General features: G+C 48.7%; 2 protein-coding genes across 5 annotated transcripts in view; one reads left to right on the top strand and one right to left on the bottom strand.

Annotated features, from left to right (window-relative positions):
• Positions 1 to 13,184, top strand: part of AAAS (aladin WD repeat nucleoporin) — a 16,118-nt gene extending 2,934 nt beyond the window's left edge. Inside the window, exons 1-16 of one of the 4 annotated variants that reach the window (XM_006741584.3) lie at positions 1 to 210; positions 884 to 1,011; positions 4,374 to 4,429; positions 4,745 to 4,836; positions 5,034 to 5,080; positions 5,323 to 5,421; positions 5,740 to 5,883; positions 10,859 to 10,979; positions 11,316 to 11,440; positions 11,638 to 11,698; positions 11,839 to 11,929; positions 12,134 to 12,227; positions 12,310 to 12,377; positions 12,517 to 12,598; positions 12,714 to 12,798; positions 12,931 to 13,184. In XM_006741584.3, the coding sequence (XP_006741647.1) occupies positions 88 to 210; positions 884 to 1,011; positions 4,374 to 4,429; positions 4,745 to 4,836; positions 5,034 to 5,080; positions 5,323 to 5,421; positions 5,740 to 5,883; positions 10,859 to 10,979; positions 11,316 to 11,440; positions 11,638 to 11,698; positions 11,839 to 11,929; positions 12,134 to 12,227; positions 12,310 to 12,377; positions 12,517 to 12,598; positions 12,714 to 12,798; positions 12,931 to 13,155 (1,641 nt within the window). In that variant the 5' untranslated portion in view covers positions 1 to 87 and the 3' untranslated portion in view covers positions 13,156 to 13,184. Of the gene's footprint in view, positions 211 to 251; positions 367 to 458; positions 633 to 883; positions 1,012 to 4,373; positions 4,430 to 4,744; positions 4,837 to 5,033; positions 5,081 to 5,322; positions 5,422 to 5,739; positions 5,884 to 10,858; positions 10,980 to 11,315; positions 11,441 to 11,637; positions 11,699 to 11,838; positions 11,930 to 12,133; positions 12,228 to 12,309; positions 12,378 to 12,516; positions 12,599 to 12,713; positions 12,799 to 12,930 lie in introns of those variants that run through there. The other 3 variants (XM_031037077.2, XM_031037078.2, XM_081821754.1) reach the window with 3 other exon arrangements.
• Positions 13,185 to 13,463: 279 nt separating this feature from the next.
• Positions 13,464 to 15,990, bottom strand: part of MYG1 (MYG1 exonuclease) — a 7,099-nt gene continuing 4,572 nt past the window's right edge. The window contains exons 4-7 of the mRNA XM_006741583.3: positions 14,392 to 14,544; positions 14,131 to 14,253; positions 13,836 to 14,017; positions 13,464 to 13,678 (exon numbers count right to left, since the gene is read on the bottom strand). Of these exons, the coding sequence (XP_006741646.1) occupies positions 13,480 to 13,678; positions 13,836 to 14,017; positions 14,131 to 14,253; positions 14,392 to 14,544 (657 nt within the window). The 3' untranslated portion in view covers positions 13,464 to 13,479. The remainder of the gene's footprint in view (positions 13,679 to 13,835; positions 14,018 to 14,130; positions 14,254 to 14,391; positions 14,545 to 15,990) is intronic.

Below are 15,990 nucleotides of genomic sequence, written 5' to 3'. Positions count from 1 at the left end.
CGGATCCGAATCGAGCCCGGGAACTAAGAGGGTTAGGGAAGAGGGAGCCGTGAGCTTACCGATTCCAGACGTCCTCGGCCCGGCAAGATGTGTTCCCTGGGACTGTTCCCTCCGCCGCCGCCTAGGGGTCAAGTCACCCTCTACGAGCACAATAACGAGTTGACGACAGGCAATAGCTATGAGAGTCCGCCTCCCGACTTCCGGGGCCAGGTGGTCGGAGCGAGGAGGGAGGGTATCTACCGGCATGGGGGCGGGGCCCGGGAGAATAGGGGACCTGAGGCCCCGTAGCGGGGCCAGCGGTCGTGGTCCTCAGCGTGGTCGACTGGAAGCAGCCTGGCCCAGACTCGAGACTAGAAGGGCTGGAATGTATTTTAGGGCTGGGATTGGAGGATGAGGGATGTTGAGGAGGTGTGGGGCGGGCCTGGAGGGAATGGAGAGAATGAGGGAGAATTTAGGGGATGTGAGGGTGCAGGAGAACTGTTGAAAAGTTGAAGACAGTATCTGTGAGAGCTGGGAAGGCACAACCTGGAGTTTGTTTTTTTTTTCCTCCCCCACGGAGTTCCTGGGAAAGAAAAGGGAGAGAAACTGCTGATTTATTGAGCGTTTGCTATGTAAGAAAGAGACTGAATCAGGTGTGCCTCACAGATGTTCTAAGATCCAATAATCACAGCAACCCTATGAAATATGCTAGTTTTACAGATAAGGGAGTTAAGCTGTTTCACTTTCCCACAAGGATTAAGTTTATGGGAATGGGAAACAGGTTTCCAGAGCCTCTTACTCTTAGCCCAGCCATGGTTTGGAGATGGCAAGGAGTTCAGCAGAGATCTGGGAAAGAGACTGACTCACTGTCACACCTCTCACACCTCTCACTTCTGGCCTATAGTGGATCAATCTTCCTGTCCTGAACCTGACCAAGGATCCCCTGAAGACCCCTGGGAGGCTGGACCATGGCACAAGAACTGCCTTCATCCATCACCGGGAGCAAGTGTGGAAGAGATGCATCAACATATGGTGAGATGTCGCAAAGGGTCTACCGGATCATGGTCTGCAGATCCCAGAGAAGATGGGGTCAACATCCCTCTGCCTTGGGCTGCCAGGCTCTCTTTAGCTCAGTGCCGGATATCATTCATCATAACAAATTAGTAGTCCTTATTGGGAAACCTAAGTCGACAGTAGTTCATTTCATCTCCAATGACTTGCCTTGCTTTCTGGTTTAAGTGAGCCTGCTCCCTACCTGCTCTTTGTATCATTACCACTTTCTGAGCCCTTACCTGAAGCTCAGCAAGGTTAGGGATAGTGTTGCAGTGAATAATCTCCTATTTAGGTCATTCATTTAGCACATTTAGGAGTGGAGCCATACTGCCTGGGTTCAGGTCCTGGCTTTGTCACTCTTTAGCTGTGTGATCTTGGGCAAATTACTTAATCACTTGGTCCCTCACTTTCCTCATCTGTAAAAGGGGACCGATTTTACAAGGTGTAGTGACGATGAAATGAATTAATGGATGTAAAGCACTTAGAGAACAGTGCCTGGCACATATTAATACCTTCAAGGGTTAAAAAAAAAATACCTTCAAGGGTTAGTTATTATCACTGTCATGTGTAGGATAAATTCCTACAAATCTAATTGGTGGCTTCAAAGGGTATGTTCATTTGTAATTTTGTGAGCTGCTGCCAAATGGCCCTCCACTGAAATTGTACATATTTACAGTCCCACCAGCAGTGTATGAGAGTGCCCGCTCCCCAACACACGTGCCGCCAGATCGAGATATTTGTTATCAGAGTACCATTTAATTTGCGCATCTTTGTGTGAGTGAAGTTAAACAGCCATTCATTGTCTGATAAGTCATTCAGTCCCTGATAAGTCATTCTTTCTCACTGCCTACCTCTTCAGCTGCTGCTTCTCTGCCTTTTCTGTGCCTCCTCTTTCCGATGTCCTGAAATGCTGGTGTCCTGGGCTGGACTCGGAATTGAGACTTCATACCTGGGTGTTCCCTTGTCTACCAGACACCCTCAGTTGGCTCTTCCGCAGGCTTTTACACACTCCGCGTGTTCAAAGCCGATCTCTTCATTTTCCTTTCCAAACCTGCTTTTTTTTTAAGATTTTTTATTTATTTATTTGAGAGAGAGAGAATGAGAGAGAGAGCACATGAGAGGGGGGAGGGTCAGAGGGAGAAGCAGACTCCCTGCCGAGCAGGGAGCCCGATGCGGGACTCGATCCAGGGACTCCAGGATCATGACCTGAGCCGAAGGCAGTCGCTTAACCAACTGAGCCACCCAGGCGCCCTCCAAACCTGTTTCTATCTCGTGTTTTTCATCTCAAGGAATGGCCTCACTGCTCATTCAGGAGCAAGTGGTTTTTTTTTTTTAGATTTTATTTATTTATTTGACAGATGCAGCGAGAGAGGGAACACAAGCAGGGGGAGTGGGAGAGGGAGAAGCAGGCTCCCCGCTGAGCAGGGAGCCCGATGCGGGGCTCAATCCCAGGACCCTGGGATCATGACCTGAGCCGAAGGCAGATGCTTAACGACTGAGCCCCCCAGGCGCCCCAGGAGCAAGTGATTTTTGAGTGTAGGCTCTGAGGCAGACAGGTTGAATCCTGATGCTGCTATGTCCTATCGAGGTCACATTGACAATATCAACCTCTTCATGCCTCTGTTCTCTCATCTACAAATGCAGATGTAACAATACCTATGTTGAAGGGTTGTGATAGTGACTGAATTAGACAATGCATGCAGAGCATCTAGCCCAGCCTTGGCGTACGGTGCGCAGTATTAGCTACTGCGATTATTACATAGGTGTTTCGTTTGATGTTACTCCTACTAATGTCTAGTTAGCCCTCAAATTCTGTTCATTCTACTTCTTCAACCTCTCAAATCTATCTGCTTTTCTCCAACCCTGTTGGTTCAGAGCACTTTGGCCTTTTTTCCAGATTCCTGAAGTAGCCTCTTAACTCATCCCCTCCTCTCCATTTTTGCGCCGTCCCTCTAATTTGTAGCCAGACTGATCTTTCTAAAATGCCAGTTTGGGGGGGTGGTGCCTGGGTGGCTTAGTTGGTTGGGCATCTGACTCTTGGTTTCTGCTCAGGTCGTGAGATGGAGCCCGCTCCAGGCTCCATGCTCAGTGGAAAGTCTGCTTAAAGGTTCTCTCCTTCTGCCCCTCCCCCAACTGGTGCGCACATATGCCTGTGCTCGCTCGCTCTCTCTCTCAAATAAATAAATCTTTAAAATGCTGGTGTGATCAGTTTATTCCTCTGCTTAAAATCCTTCCATGGTGGGGCACCTGGCTTGCTCAGTCAGTAGAGCATGACTGTTGATCTCAGGGTCATGAGTTTGAACCCATGTTGGGTGTAGAGATTACTTAAAAAAAAAAAAAATTCTTTCCATGGCTTTTCATTCACAGGCTTAGGGTGGGCCTTGATCCCCTGACCTGCTCACAAAGCCCTGAAAGACTTCTGAGCCTTAGTTGCCTTGTTGGTATGAGCAGAATGCCATTCAGATTAGTGTGATAATTAAATGAAAGGATAATATATAAAGTGCCTGGCACATACTTGGAACTCATTAAATGTGAATGCTCCTTTTTTTTTTTTTTAAGATTTTGTGTTGTGTTATTTTATTTTAAGTAGGCTCCATACCCAGCATGGAGCCCGTTGCGGGGCTTGAACTCACAACCCTGAGATCAAGACCTGAGCTGAAATCAAGAGTCAGACACTTAACTGACTGAGCCACCCAGGCATCCCAGAGATTTTATTTTATTTATTTATTTATTTTTTAAAGATTTTATTCGTTTATTTGAGAGAGAGAGAGAGAGAGTGAGAAACATCATGAGAGGGGAGAGGGTCAGAGGGAGAAACAGGCTTCCCGCTGAGCCCGGAGCCCGACGTGGGACTTGATCCCAGGACTCTGGAATCATGACCTGAGCCGAAGGCAGTCGCCCAACCAACTGAGCCACCCAGGTGCCCCGCAAAGATTTTATTTTTAAGTGATCTCTACATCCATTGTGGGGCCTGAACTCAAAACCCGGAGATTAAGAGTCACACATTCCTGGGGCGCCTGGGTGGCTCAGTCGGTTAAGCGACTGCCTTCGGCTCAGGTCATGATCCTGGAGTCCCGGGATCGAGTCCCGCATCGGGCTCCCTGCTCAGCGGGGAGTCTGCTTCTCCCTCTGACCCTCCTCCCTCTCGTGCTCTCTGTCTCTCATTCTCTCGCAAATAAATAAATAAAATCTTTAAAAAAAAAGTCACACATTCCACCTACTATGCCACCCAGGCGCCCCTGAGTGCTTTTATTTTTAGTACACATTTACTAAATGAGTATAACTTGTAGAGGGAGACCAAAGGGATCAGAGTAATCTGACTCCCAGCTTCCTCTCCTCAGGCGTGATATGGGCCTTTTTGGGGTGCTGAATGAAATTGCGAACTCAGAGGAGGAGGGTAAGTACTTTTCCCTACAACCTTCTCTAGTTTTGTGGTTGGCATCTCCCCTCCATATTTTTCCTAACTCATCCCAATACCTCTGGGCCCAGCCCCCTTCCCTTTAGCCTTGTTTTTCCTGTCCTAGTTGTCTATGTGGTGCCATCTTCTTTTCTCCTCTGCCTATCTCACATACCCCAGAGTGGGTATCTTGAGTGTGGGTTGGGCGGAAGGCCCTGGGGAATGCTTGTCCTTTCCTTGTTCATTCCTTATCCAAGGGTACCCAGTGACAGCCCTGTGAATGGTTTAATCAGAGCTGCTTCCTCATCCCCACAGTGTTTGAGTGGGTGAAGACGGCGTCCAGCTGGGCCCTGGCACTCTGTCGATGGGCCTCCTCCCTCCATGGGTCCCTGTTCCCCCATCTGTCTGTAAGTTTGGCTTCCTCCCCTGGCCCTTTGGCTGCTACTCCCTCACTCCTGCCCTCTTCCACTTCCCATCCCTTAGGGTCAGGGTGGGGTGGGAAGAAAGGCTGCAGAGGGTGGGAGTGGTCCAGTTCCCCTGTGGGAAGTTGGGGGGATAAGCTCCCTTTGTCCCAGCACATCCTCTATCTGCTTTGTTCTCACAGCTCAGGAGTGAAGATCTGATTGCTGAATTTGCCCAAGTCACAAACTGGTGAGTGTACAAGCCCTGAGGCTTTTGTGGGAAGGAAGTCCTGAACCTTGGAACTTCTCTGGGGGAGAGGGAAGTCAAGGCAGAGACCCCTCTCACCCCTTTCCTGACTGTTACCCACATTCTCACTCCCAAAAAAAAAAATAAAAGAAAAAGTGAAAAGCAATAATGCCCTCACGTGAAAGGAATCTGAGCCTCTGGGTTGGGGGATGGGTTCAGGCCCCTCATGCTCACTCTGGCCCCAGGTCCAGCTGCTGCTTGCGGGTCTTTGCCTGGCACCCCCACACCAACAAGTTTGCAGTGGCCCTGCTAGATGACTCAATCCGGGTGTATAATGCCAACAGGTATGTGGACACCTACTGGGCAGGCTCCGACTCTTCGGTCTCCCTAAGTCAGTCTTCTTTCCTCATCAGCCTTGGTTCCAGGGCTCCTGTAGGTTCCTGGGCCTGGGCCACAGGACCCCTTCCAGAACTAGGGTCAGGGAGTCTCTACAACTAGATGTGTCCCATTTCCAGATCTAACCTTTATCCTATCCTATCCCACAATACCCCTAGGCCCTGGGTGATCAGCTTTCTTCTCTTGCCTTTCCCTCCTCAACTGAATTCCGGTCCCCTGAGCTATAGTGTCCCTGCTTTGACTCAGTCCCTTAACGTTCACCACAGCACTATAGTCCCCTCCCTGAAGCACCGGCTGCAGCGAAATGTGGCAGCTCTGGCCTGGAAGCCCCTCAGTGCCTCTGTCTTGGCTGTGGCCTGCCAGACCTGCATTCTCATCTGGACCCTGGACCCCACCTCTCTGTCTACCCGGTGAGTCCCAGTAGCCTCTGTCTTCCCTTGGCCGGAGGCTTGTGGCCGTGTTAGTGGTGGTGGGTGGCCAGGAGGTCTGGAAGTTCTTTATCTTCACAGCACTTCCCAGGGCTGGGAGAAGCAGACCTAAGGTCAATGTCGAGCTGCTGAGAATGCTGTAATCTAGAGAAAGGGACAGAACTAGGAGCTTCTGAAATTGTGGGCAGTGTGTATACATGGATCATGGAGTAGAAAGACTGACTTTTCCAGAGGACTGTCAGATGTAGAGTTAAAGGCAGTGGGGGAGGGGATTCATATAGACATAAGTTGAAATCAAGGAAATTGGAAAAAGAATCCCCATGAGAACTAAGTAAATATAATATCAGAAACTCGTCCTTTAAATTATGAATAAAGAAGAAAACTTTATGGCCAGCCTTATTAGGGTAAAAGAGAAAATCAAAGTACAGTATTTTTCAGAGTGGGAAAGAAGAGATAACTGCAGATATGGAAGAAAATAGAAGAATTATTACAGAATATCATGTATAAGTTTAGACCAACACATTGAAAATCTAAAGGAAATATTTGATTCTCTACCAACATCTGTAACCAAAGTGGATTGTGTAAAAGAAATTAAAACAGATGAGCTCTACCACTAAAAAAAATGCCACGCAGACATGGCTTTACGAGAGGTCTAATTTCAAAGAAAAGATAATCTCCGTGTTTTTGTTTGTATTTTTTATTTTATTTTTTTAAGATTTTATTTATTTATTTGTGAGAGAGAGAGAGCGCATGCACAGGCAGGGGGAGCGGCAGACAGAGGGAGAAACAGGCTCCCCGCTGAGCAGGGAGCCCGATGCAGGGCTTGATCCCAGGACCCTGGGATCATGATTTGAGCCAAGGGTGGACGCTTAATCGACTGAGCCACACAGGTGTCCTTGTTTGTTTTTAAAGTAGGCTCCACGCCCAGCACATAGTGGGGCTTGAACTCATGACCCTGTGATTACAGTCACATGCTCTACCGACTGAGCCAGCCAGGCTCCCCTCCATGTTATTTGAATTAGACCAGATCACAGAAAAATTGGGAAATTTTTGGAAATCAGGCTCCTGATTTTTTTTCTTTTAATAAACTTTATTTTGGCATAATTTTTAGATTTTTATTTATTTTTAATTTTTTAAAAAGATTTTATTTATTTATTTGAGAGAGAGAGCACATGAGACAGGGGAGGGTCAGAGGGAGAAGCAGACTCCCTGCTGAGCAGGGAGCCCGACGCAGGACTCAATCCAGGGACTCCAGGATCATGACCCGAGCCGAAGGCAGTCACTCAACCAACTGAGCCACCCAGGCGCCCCAAAAGATTTTATTTATTTATTTGACAGAGACATAGCGAGAGAGGGGAACACAATCAGAGGGAGTGGGAGAGGGAGAAGCAGGCTTCCCACGGAGCAGGGAGCCCGATGCGGGGCCCGATCCCAGGACCCTGCGATCATGACCTGAGTCGAAGGCAGATGCTTAACGACTGAGCCACCCAGGCGCCTCTAATTTTAGATTTTTAGAACAGCTGCAAAGATAGTACAGAGAGTTTTGAATATCCATCACCCAGTTTCGCCCATTGTTTGTTTTAGATTTTTAAAAATTTATTCATTTGAGAGTGAACAAGAGAGAGAGAGCACACAAGCGCATGAACCCAGGGGCAGAGGGAGAGGGAGAAGCAGACTCCTGCTGAGCCCGGAGCCTGATGCGGGACTTGATCCCAGGACCCTGGGATCATGACCTGAGCCAAAGGCAGACGCCTAACCAACCAGCTACCCAGGCATCCCTGTTTCACCCATTGTTAACATCTTGTTACCATGTGACATTTGTCAAAACTAAGAAACTGACGTTTATATGTTATTAACTAAACTCAGACTTTCTTCAAATTTCACCAGTTTTTCCATTGATGTCCTCCTTCTGTCCCAGAATCCATCCTGGTTTATTTTTATAAAGCTCAAACCTAAAACCTAAGCCTGACAATAAGTAGTATAAGAAAGACAATATTTTAGCATAGATTTAAAACTCCTAAAGAAAATATTAGCAAATAGAGTCCAAAAGCATATTTTAAAAAAATCTTAACCAAGTAGGATTTTTCAGAAATTAGACTGTCATCAGGAAATCTATTAACATGATTTATTAAATTAGCAAATTAGGGTGGGAGGATGGGTTAGCCTGGTGATGGGTATTGAGGAGGGCACATTCTGCACAGAGCACTGGGTGTTATGCACAAACAATGAATCATGGAACACTACATCTAAAACTAATGATGTAATGTATGGGGATTAACATAAGAATAAAAAAAAGACTAATAAAAAAAATTAGCAAATTAAAGGAGAAAACAAAGTATTTACTGAGAAAAAAAAAGTATTTACTCAGAATCAGTGGCTACCATATTAGTGAATATGAAATATTAAAGAAAGGTATTTCTTTCAGTAATGTCAAGATCAAGACAGAGATATATTATCACTGTTATTTTTATTTAAGATTTTATTTTTTTAAGTAATCTCTACACCAAGTGTGGGGCTTGAACTCACAACCCCGAGATCAAGAGTCACATGCTTTACCTACTGAGCTAGTGAGGTGTCCCCCATTATCACTGTTATTAATCAACATTATATTTGGAGATTCTAGTGAGTGCAGTAAGACAAGAAAAAAGGTGAAGTCTTGAAAACAAAGGGAAAATTATTCTTCTTTGAAGATATGATTTCATACCTAGATAAAACAAGCGACTCCACTAAAAAAACCTCTTTGAGCTAATAAGAAATTTAAATGTAGGAAGGTGACTGGATCCAGGAGACCAAAAGTGTGATAGTTTCCTTTTATACCTACAATCATCATTGAGAAATTGAAATGGAAAAAATATTCTACTTACAACATGTGCAGTTACCAAAATCACTGGGAATGAATTGTTACATTTATTTAATCTACTAGACATCTGGAGAAAGTTGTGAAAGAACATAATTATAGCAAGAGCTGACTAAACGGAGAGACACACTGTACGCCTGGACAGGAATGTGTCATCATAGAAATGTCAAATTAAGTGGACTTGCAACCAGAATTCTGCTGGGTTTGGTTTTTCTGAACTGGGCAAAATGATATTCAGAGTTTTTATTAAAGAATAAATATGGAAGAGTTGCCAAGAGAAGTTTGAAAAGGAAGAATGTGGAGGGGAGACTTGCCCTACCAAGTATTAAATATCTTATGAAGTTACAGTAATGGGAATTTATTGGCATGAGGATAGACAAACAGATCAGCATAATTGTGTAACATTCAGGAATAGATCTAAGAATATATGAGAAATGTGGCTTTTCATTGCAATGAAGTTTAGATTTTTTTATTTTAGTGTTGGGCTAATTGGCTCTCCATTTAGGAAATAATAAAGGTAGTCCTTGCTTTATACTTTTTCTATACAGGGGCGCCTGGGTGGCTCAGTCGTTGAGCATCTGCCTTCGGCTCAGGTCATCATCCCAGGGTCCTGGGATTGAGCCCCGCATCGGGCTTCCTGCTCGGCGGGAAGCCTGCTTCTCCCTCTCCCACTCTCCCTGCTTGTGTTCCTGCTCTCGCTATCTCTCTCTCCGTCAAATAAATAAATAAAATCTTTAAAAAAAAAAAAAATTCTATACTTTTTCTATACAAATAAATTCCAAGCAGAGAAAAGAACTAAGTGTAAAAATAAAAGGATTGGAAGAAAATACAGAATTTTCTTTTTTTTAAATACATAATATTTTTCACTCATTCAGAATGATATTATTAAAATTATAATGTTTGGTAATATCCAGTACTAGCAAGACCAGGAAAATGGGTACTTTTTTTCTTGGTGAGAAGACTATATTGTGGTATAAACTTTTCAGAAAATAGTTTGTTGGCATATTTATTTTTTTGTTTTTATTTTTATTTATTTTTTAAAAGATTTTATTTATTTATTTGACATAGCCTGCCACTCCCCCTGTTTGTGCGCTCACGCTCTCTCTCTTTCTCTCACAAATAAATAAAATAAAATCTTTAAAAAATAAAAAAATAAAAGTGCAAGCCTTTTTTACTCCCAAATTATGAACACATAGTAACACGAGTACATAAGGATATAGATATAGAGAATATTTTTTGCAGTATTGTTTGAAATGATAAAACACTACAAACAGTTGTAATGTCCATTTTTGGAGGTATGACTGAATCAGATCTAGTTTCTTGATTCAGGGGAGTGGAGACAGCGGAGCCACTGAAAAGAATGAGATGGATCTCTATGAACGGACCTGAAAAGAGAACTAGGGTTTATTGTAAAGTTCAAGAAACAGTTGTAGGTCGGCGACCTAAGATCCCACTGGCACTAGAGGTGGTTACCGTTTGGTGGTGGAGGAGGAGGGCGGCGTTCAGGTAGTAGCCTGCACCTGTCAGGCCGAGTACGCGGCTCAGGAAGTACGAGGCAGCTCCCAGCCCGGTGGTAGAGGACGACCCCCCCTGCTGCACCTTTGTGACAAGCAGAAAACCATGCAGGAGCACAGAGGGAGAGTAATTCTGACAAGGAAAGAGGGGAGGGACAGGGTTTGCAGCACAGGATGAGTTCTGGGGAGCAGCAGATAACTCTGGAGAGGAGACTGGAACCTTGAGGTAACATCACAGATGATCCGGGGCTCCAGGCTGGATGGCCCCATGGGGAGAGGGCTCTGGTCTGGGGCGGAGCGTGACCTCTCCCGGGCTCGGCACCATCTAGCCTTGCTGGTCGAAGTGTGTGTCTCCTGGACGCCTACAGTGAAAGCTTACTCCCTTTCACTCGTTTTCATCTGTGGACCTAATGGTGGTGATTTTGCCCTTTTTTTTTTCTTCCTTTAACTTCCATGACCCTTACTCATTTCCCCTAACCTGGATTTGAGGGACCATTGGGATGTGGAAGTTTTGTCAGGAGGTAAGGAAATAGTCATGGGGTGTCCTTGTCTCCTTCTGATTTCATACCCTGTTTCCCCTCTGCAGACCCTCTTCCGGTTGTGCCCAAGTGCTCTCTCACCCTGGACACACACCTGTCACCAGCTTGGCCTGGGCGCCCAGTGGGGGGCGGCTGCTCTCAGCTTCACCTGTGGATGCTGCTATCCTGGTGAGTTGGTCCCCCCCGCTTGCGGTCATTTCAGCCCCCCTCAGACTTGAGGCAAGAGCATTCTTTGCCTGGGGGTGGAAGATAGCCTATGGGGAGGAGAGAAATAATCGTCCATTCAGTGTTAAACTTATCCAGGGAAGGAGCGGTACCATTCACACTCCTCAGACGTACAATTCTGCTTGCTGTCACTGCACATATCAACCTATTCCCTCCTGTTCTACAGTCCCTCTCCTGCTTCATCTCCTTTCTGTGTCTTTGTACCTTGAGTAAGGGCAGCCCCTGTGACAGGATAGGGATGCTGGAGTTTCCTCTCTCATCCCGACCCCTCTGGCCTAGGTATGGGATGTCTCAACAGAGACCTGTGTTCCCCTTCCCTGGTTTCGGGGAGGCGGGGTTACCAATCTGCTCTGGTCCCCGGATGGCAGCAAAGTCCTGGCTACCACTCCTTCAGCTGTCTTTCGGTGAGTGGGAGGAGGCCAGAGGGAGGGGGAGGGCAAGGATGACCTAGAGAAAGGCACTTGGCTCCTGGAACTTCCAGCAGCAGAACCTTCTGTTCTGTTCGCATTCTCTGACCTGGCCCTGGGACTGGCAGGGGGAGGGCAGTCCAGGTTTTGGAACCTAGAGGTCCTGAGTTGTGACCTGCCTCTCTCTGGCACAGAGTCTGGGAGGCCCAGATGTGGACTTGCGAGAGATGGCCTACTCTGTCAGGGCGGTGTCAGGTGAGAGGGGACCGTGATTCAGAGAGCTGGGGAGGAGGCGGGTCCCCGGTGCCCCAAGCGTGTCTCCCCTCACCCTCTACTTTTCTTCCTGCATTCCCCTGCCGACCGATGTTCCCCTGCCTTTTGCTCCGTGACCCCAGACTGGCTGCTGGAGCCCAGATGGAAACCGACTGCTGTTCACTGTATTGGGGGAACCACTCATTTACTCCTTGTCGTTCCCAGAACGTTGCGGTGAGTCAGGGGAAACAGCTCAGGATGCAGAATATCTGGGGTAGTCAGAGGGAGGCAGGAATCCTCTGGAAGACGCTACTCTGAAGGATAAAGGGAAGTAAAGCTTGGGAGACTTGAGAGGTGTTGATGCTTACAACGGATGTGAGGCAGAGGACCAGTGAGAGGCCCGCTTGCTGTACTTCAGAGCCTCCGCCCTTCTTGCAGGGGAGGGGAAGGGGCGCGTTGGAGGTGCCAAGTCAGCCACCATTGTGGCGGATCTGTCTGAGACGACAGTACAGACACCAGATGGAGAGGAAAGGTGAGCTGAATGGCTGAGGGAGGGGCAGTGAAAAGGCGGGCGGGACCATGCTGAGCCCTCCCAACTGACTCTTGTAACTCAGATTTGGGGGAGAAGCCCACTCCATGGTCTGGGACCCCAGTGGGGAGCGTCTGGCTGTGCTCATGAAAGGTAAGAGTTGGGAAGGACTTTGCTTGGGCCACGGCCGTCTTCCCATTAGTGGAGGGTGTCCGGGCCCGGGCTGCCGTCCTCTGCCCTGCGCTGGGATTCTGCCTCCAGGGTGCCTTCCTAGCGCATCCATTTCTCATAGGAAATCCACGGGTCCAGGATGGGAAACCAGTCATCCTCCTTTTTCGCACTCGAAACAGCCCCGTGTTTGAGCTGCTTCCTTGGTAAGTGCCAGGTAGGCCATCAGGTCTGAACTCCCTACCCACCTTCCCACACCCCACTCGGAACCCACATCCTGCTTCACCTGTCTCCAACTGCCTGCTCACCTTCTCCCCCTAGCGGCATTATCCAGGGGGAGCCGGGGGCCCAGGCGCAGCTCATCACTTTCCATCCATCCTTCAACAAAGGGGCTCTGCTCAGTGTGGTGAGTAGGCCAGGCTGCTGGGCATTTGGGGAGCAGAGTGGAGGAACTGAGGGCTGTGGCTGCTGCGTGGCCCTGCCATGTGGCCTTCTTTGGGCCTAGGCTCTGATTGATTTTTCTTGTCCCTCTCTGCAGTGCTGGTCCACAGGCCGAATTGCCCACATCCCTCTGTACTTTGTTAATGCCCAGTTTCCACGTTTTAGCCCAGTGCTTGGCCGAACCCAGGAGCCCCCAGCTGGGGGTGGAGGCTCTACTCATGATCTACCCCTCTTTACTGAGACATCCCCAACCTCTGCCCCGTGGGACCCTCTCCCAGGGCCACTGCCTGCCCAGTCCCACTCCCCTCACTCGCACTTCTAATAATAAACAATACCCTTTGTTGTTTTCCACTCCGTTACGAGACTTTTTTTCCAGGGAGTTGCACTGGGGTCTAGTGAAGAAAAAAAAAAGAAGGTATGGACTTTGGGTTAAGATGGCTGTGTTACTTTTTATGAATTTGGCCAACTTATTTAACCCTAGGAACTGGGTGGTTCTCAGGTGATTTGGAAAGCAGAGCTAAGAAAAGACCTACCATAGGCTTTGGCATGTAATAGACTTTCACTTTTCCCAAGTTTCAGGCAAGTTCCCAAAATGGTGCAGGCAATAATGGGGCAAGGACTTGATCAGTATGCGATAGATGACGTTTTATTGGACTAGGGAGTTTGTGGGAGGCTTAGGTACCGGGCGCTGGGCCAGGGTGGCACAGGCCATGCTCAAGGCACCCTCTCTGGTGTGGTGCCCACCAATGAAGCCGCTGGTGTGGACAAAGATGCAGCCAGGAATCCCACTGACCTGGTCCAGGGCCTCATCCCGAAGACCCCGCCATGGCTCTGGCAGGGGCAGCCTACAAGTGAACAGAAAGAGGAAGTCAGTGGGAGCAGGTGGAGGCCTGGAGGAGCAGAGAGAGGGAGCACAGAAGAGGCCAAGGTTAGTGGTCCCTCTGATAGGGCTGAAACAGGCCTGAAGGTCAAGGGCCGCAGGGTGGTCCTCTAGGGCCTTACCGGCTCTGGAATGAATGGGGCTCCTTGGGCACACACTGTACCCGCCACTGTCCGGCCTGGTCAGTGTAGATAACGAAGGCGATGGTCCCCGGTGGGGACAGCCCAGATTCCAGGTGGTAGAGGTGCTCTTTCCAGGGGCATCCACCGTTCGCCAGTTCTATTATCTCCCCACTTGGGTCCACCTGAAAGGGAGGCCGGGCTGGGAGACGAGGGTGGAAGCAGGAGCCCCTGCCGGCCAGCAGCCTGCCAACAGTCACTAAGCCGCGAACCACGGTGCCTCCTCCCGGGCCTGTACCTGGAATCGCTGGGCCAGGGCTGCTTCTACCAAGCCCCGAGCTGGCAGCCAGCTGTGCTGGTAGAAGTCCAGTCTCTGCAGGAACTCCTCTCGGACTAGGGCCATTGCACGCTTGAACCCGGCCTGGGGATCGTGGGAATGAGAACCGCGGTGCTGGCCCCAGCTTTTGACTTTGCTAGGATTGGAGGAGGCAACCACTCTCCTGTCCTCCCCCAAAGTGCTTACAGGCCTCCTGGTCTCTTCCTTTGGGGCTCTCCTTACCTCGGTGTCTTGGTTGGGCTGGTTCCAGGCAGGATTCAGTCGGGCAACCCGGGCGCTCAGTGTGGTAGTCAGCACGTATCTAGGCTCTCCCTCTTCCCACTGGGAGATCCCATTGTCCACTGCGTCCACCTCCTCCACAAAGTTCTCATACATCTAAGGCGGTAGCAGGAGTAAATGCTCTTGGGGATTCCTACCATTTGCATCACGTTTTACAGATTTCACTCATTTAATCTCCACAACAGCCCCCTGAGGGTGTCTCAACATTCACTGGATGAAGAAAGGGGGAACTGGGGAGTTCGGTGGCTTCAAGTGGGATCTAATCGTGCTGGGGCTGGAATTCTGATCACCTGACTTGTAATCCAGCGTTCCCTCCAGTACCGCACAAAGCCTGAGTCAAGGCCAGCATGGGTGAAGGGGGCGCTGCTGACTTCAGAATAAGGAAGGTCTCGAGTTCCCATGAGGGGCTCTGGGAGTGGATCCCGGTGGCTGAGATAGGGTAAATCTCCAGGTGGGCTGAGTAGGCTATTCAGTGACCTGGTAACTGAGGTACATGAGGGTCTGGCCAAACAGGAGTCAGGTGGGAGGGTTGAGTGCTGGACCAGACATGGGAGCTGGGATGTGGTCCCAGGGAAGCCCATGACGTGTCACGTGGTGGGAACAGGTACTGCAACCCCTGAGGCCAAAGAAAGGGTAGGGTAGTGCTGCAAGAGTCTGGGGGCAGGGACACCTGCGTGGTTCAGTTGGCGGCTGGGCATCTGCCTTTGGCTCAGGTCATGATCCCGGGGTCCTGGGATCGAGTCCTGCATTGGGCTCCTGGCTCTGGGGAACCTGCTTCTGCCTGCCACTCCCCCTGCTTGTGCGTGCATGAGCTTTCTCTCTCTGACAAAATCTTTTTTTTTAATTTTTTTTTTTTGAAGATTTTATTTATTTGCGAGAGAGAGAATGAGAGACAGAGAGCATGAGAGGGAGGAAGGTCAGAGGGAGAAGCAGACTCCCTGCTGAGCAGGGAGCCCGATGCGGGACTCGATCCCGGGACTCCAGGATCATGACCTGAGCCGAAGGCAGTCGCTTAACCAACTGAGCCACCCAGGCGCCCCTCTCTCTGACAAAATCTTAAAAAAAAAAAAAAGTCTGGGGGTAGAAACGACATGGGATATGAACGCTTACAGCAAAATTGCTCTGCACATAGGCTTACAACATCAACATGTCCGTGGTATGCAGCAAAGTGCTCCCCTCGGGGAGAGCGGAAAAAGAAACTCCCTTATGCCCAGCCTCTCTTGCTCTGGACCCCAACCTGATGCTCAACTAAAACTTGGTATAATTTACTTCAATTGCTTAGAAGCCCCTCAGCAGGGGGCATGGGTGGCTCAGTTGGTTAAAGCGTGTACCTTCAGCTCAGGTCATGATCCTAAGGTCTTGGGATCAAGCCACACATCAGGCTCCTTGCTCAGCTCCCCCCCCCCACTTGTGCACTCTTTCTCTTTTATTCTCTCTCAAATAAATAAAGGAAATCTTAAAAAAAAAAAAATTAGAAGCCCCTCAGCAGAAGGGAAAATGGACTCAGGCAGTCTAAAAACCTTAGTATTCCCAAAGCTCCAA

This window comes from Leptonychotes weddellii, chromosome 5, assembly GCF_054177405.1.
Source record: "Leptonychotes weddellii isolate Sample4059 chromosome 5, ASM5417740v2, whole genome shotgun sequence".
NCBI lineage: Eukaryota > Metazoa > Chordata > Mammalia > Carnivora > Phocidae > Leptonychotes > Leptonychotes weddellii.
The sequence above is the reverse complement of the archived record's forward strand: the minus strand, read 5'-3'. Positions and strand labels throughout refer to the sequence as shown.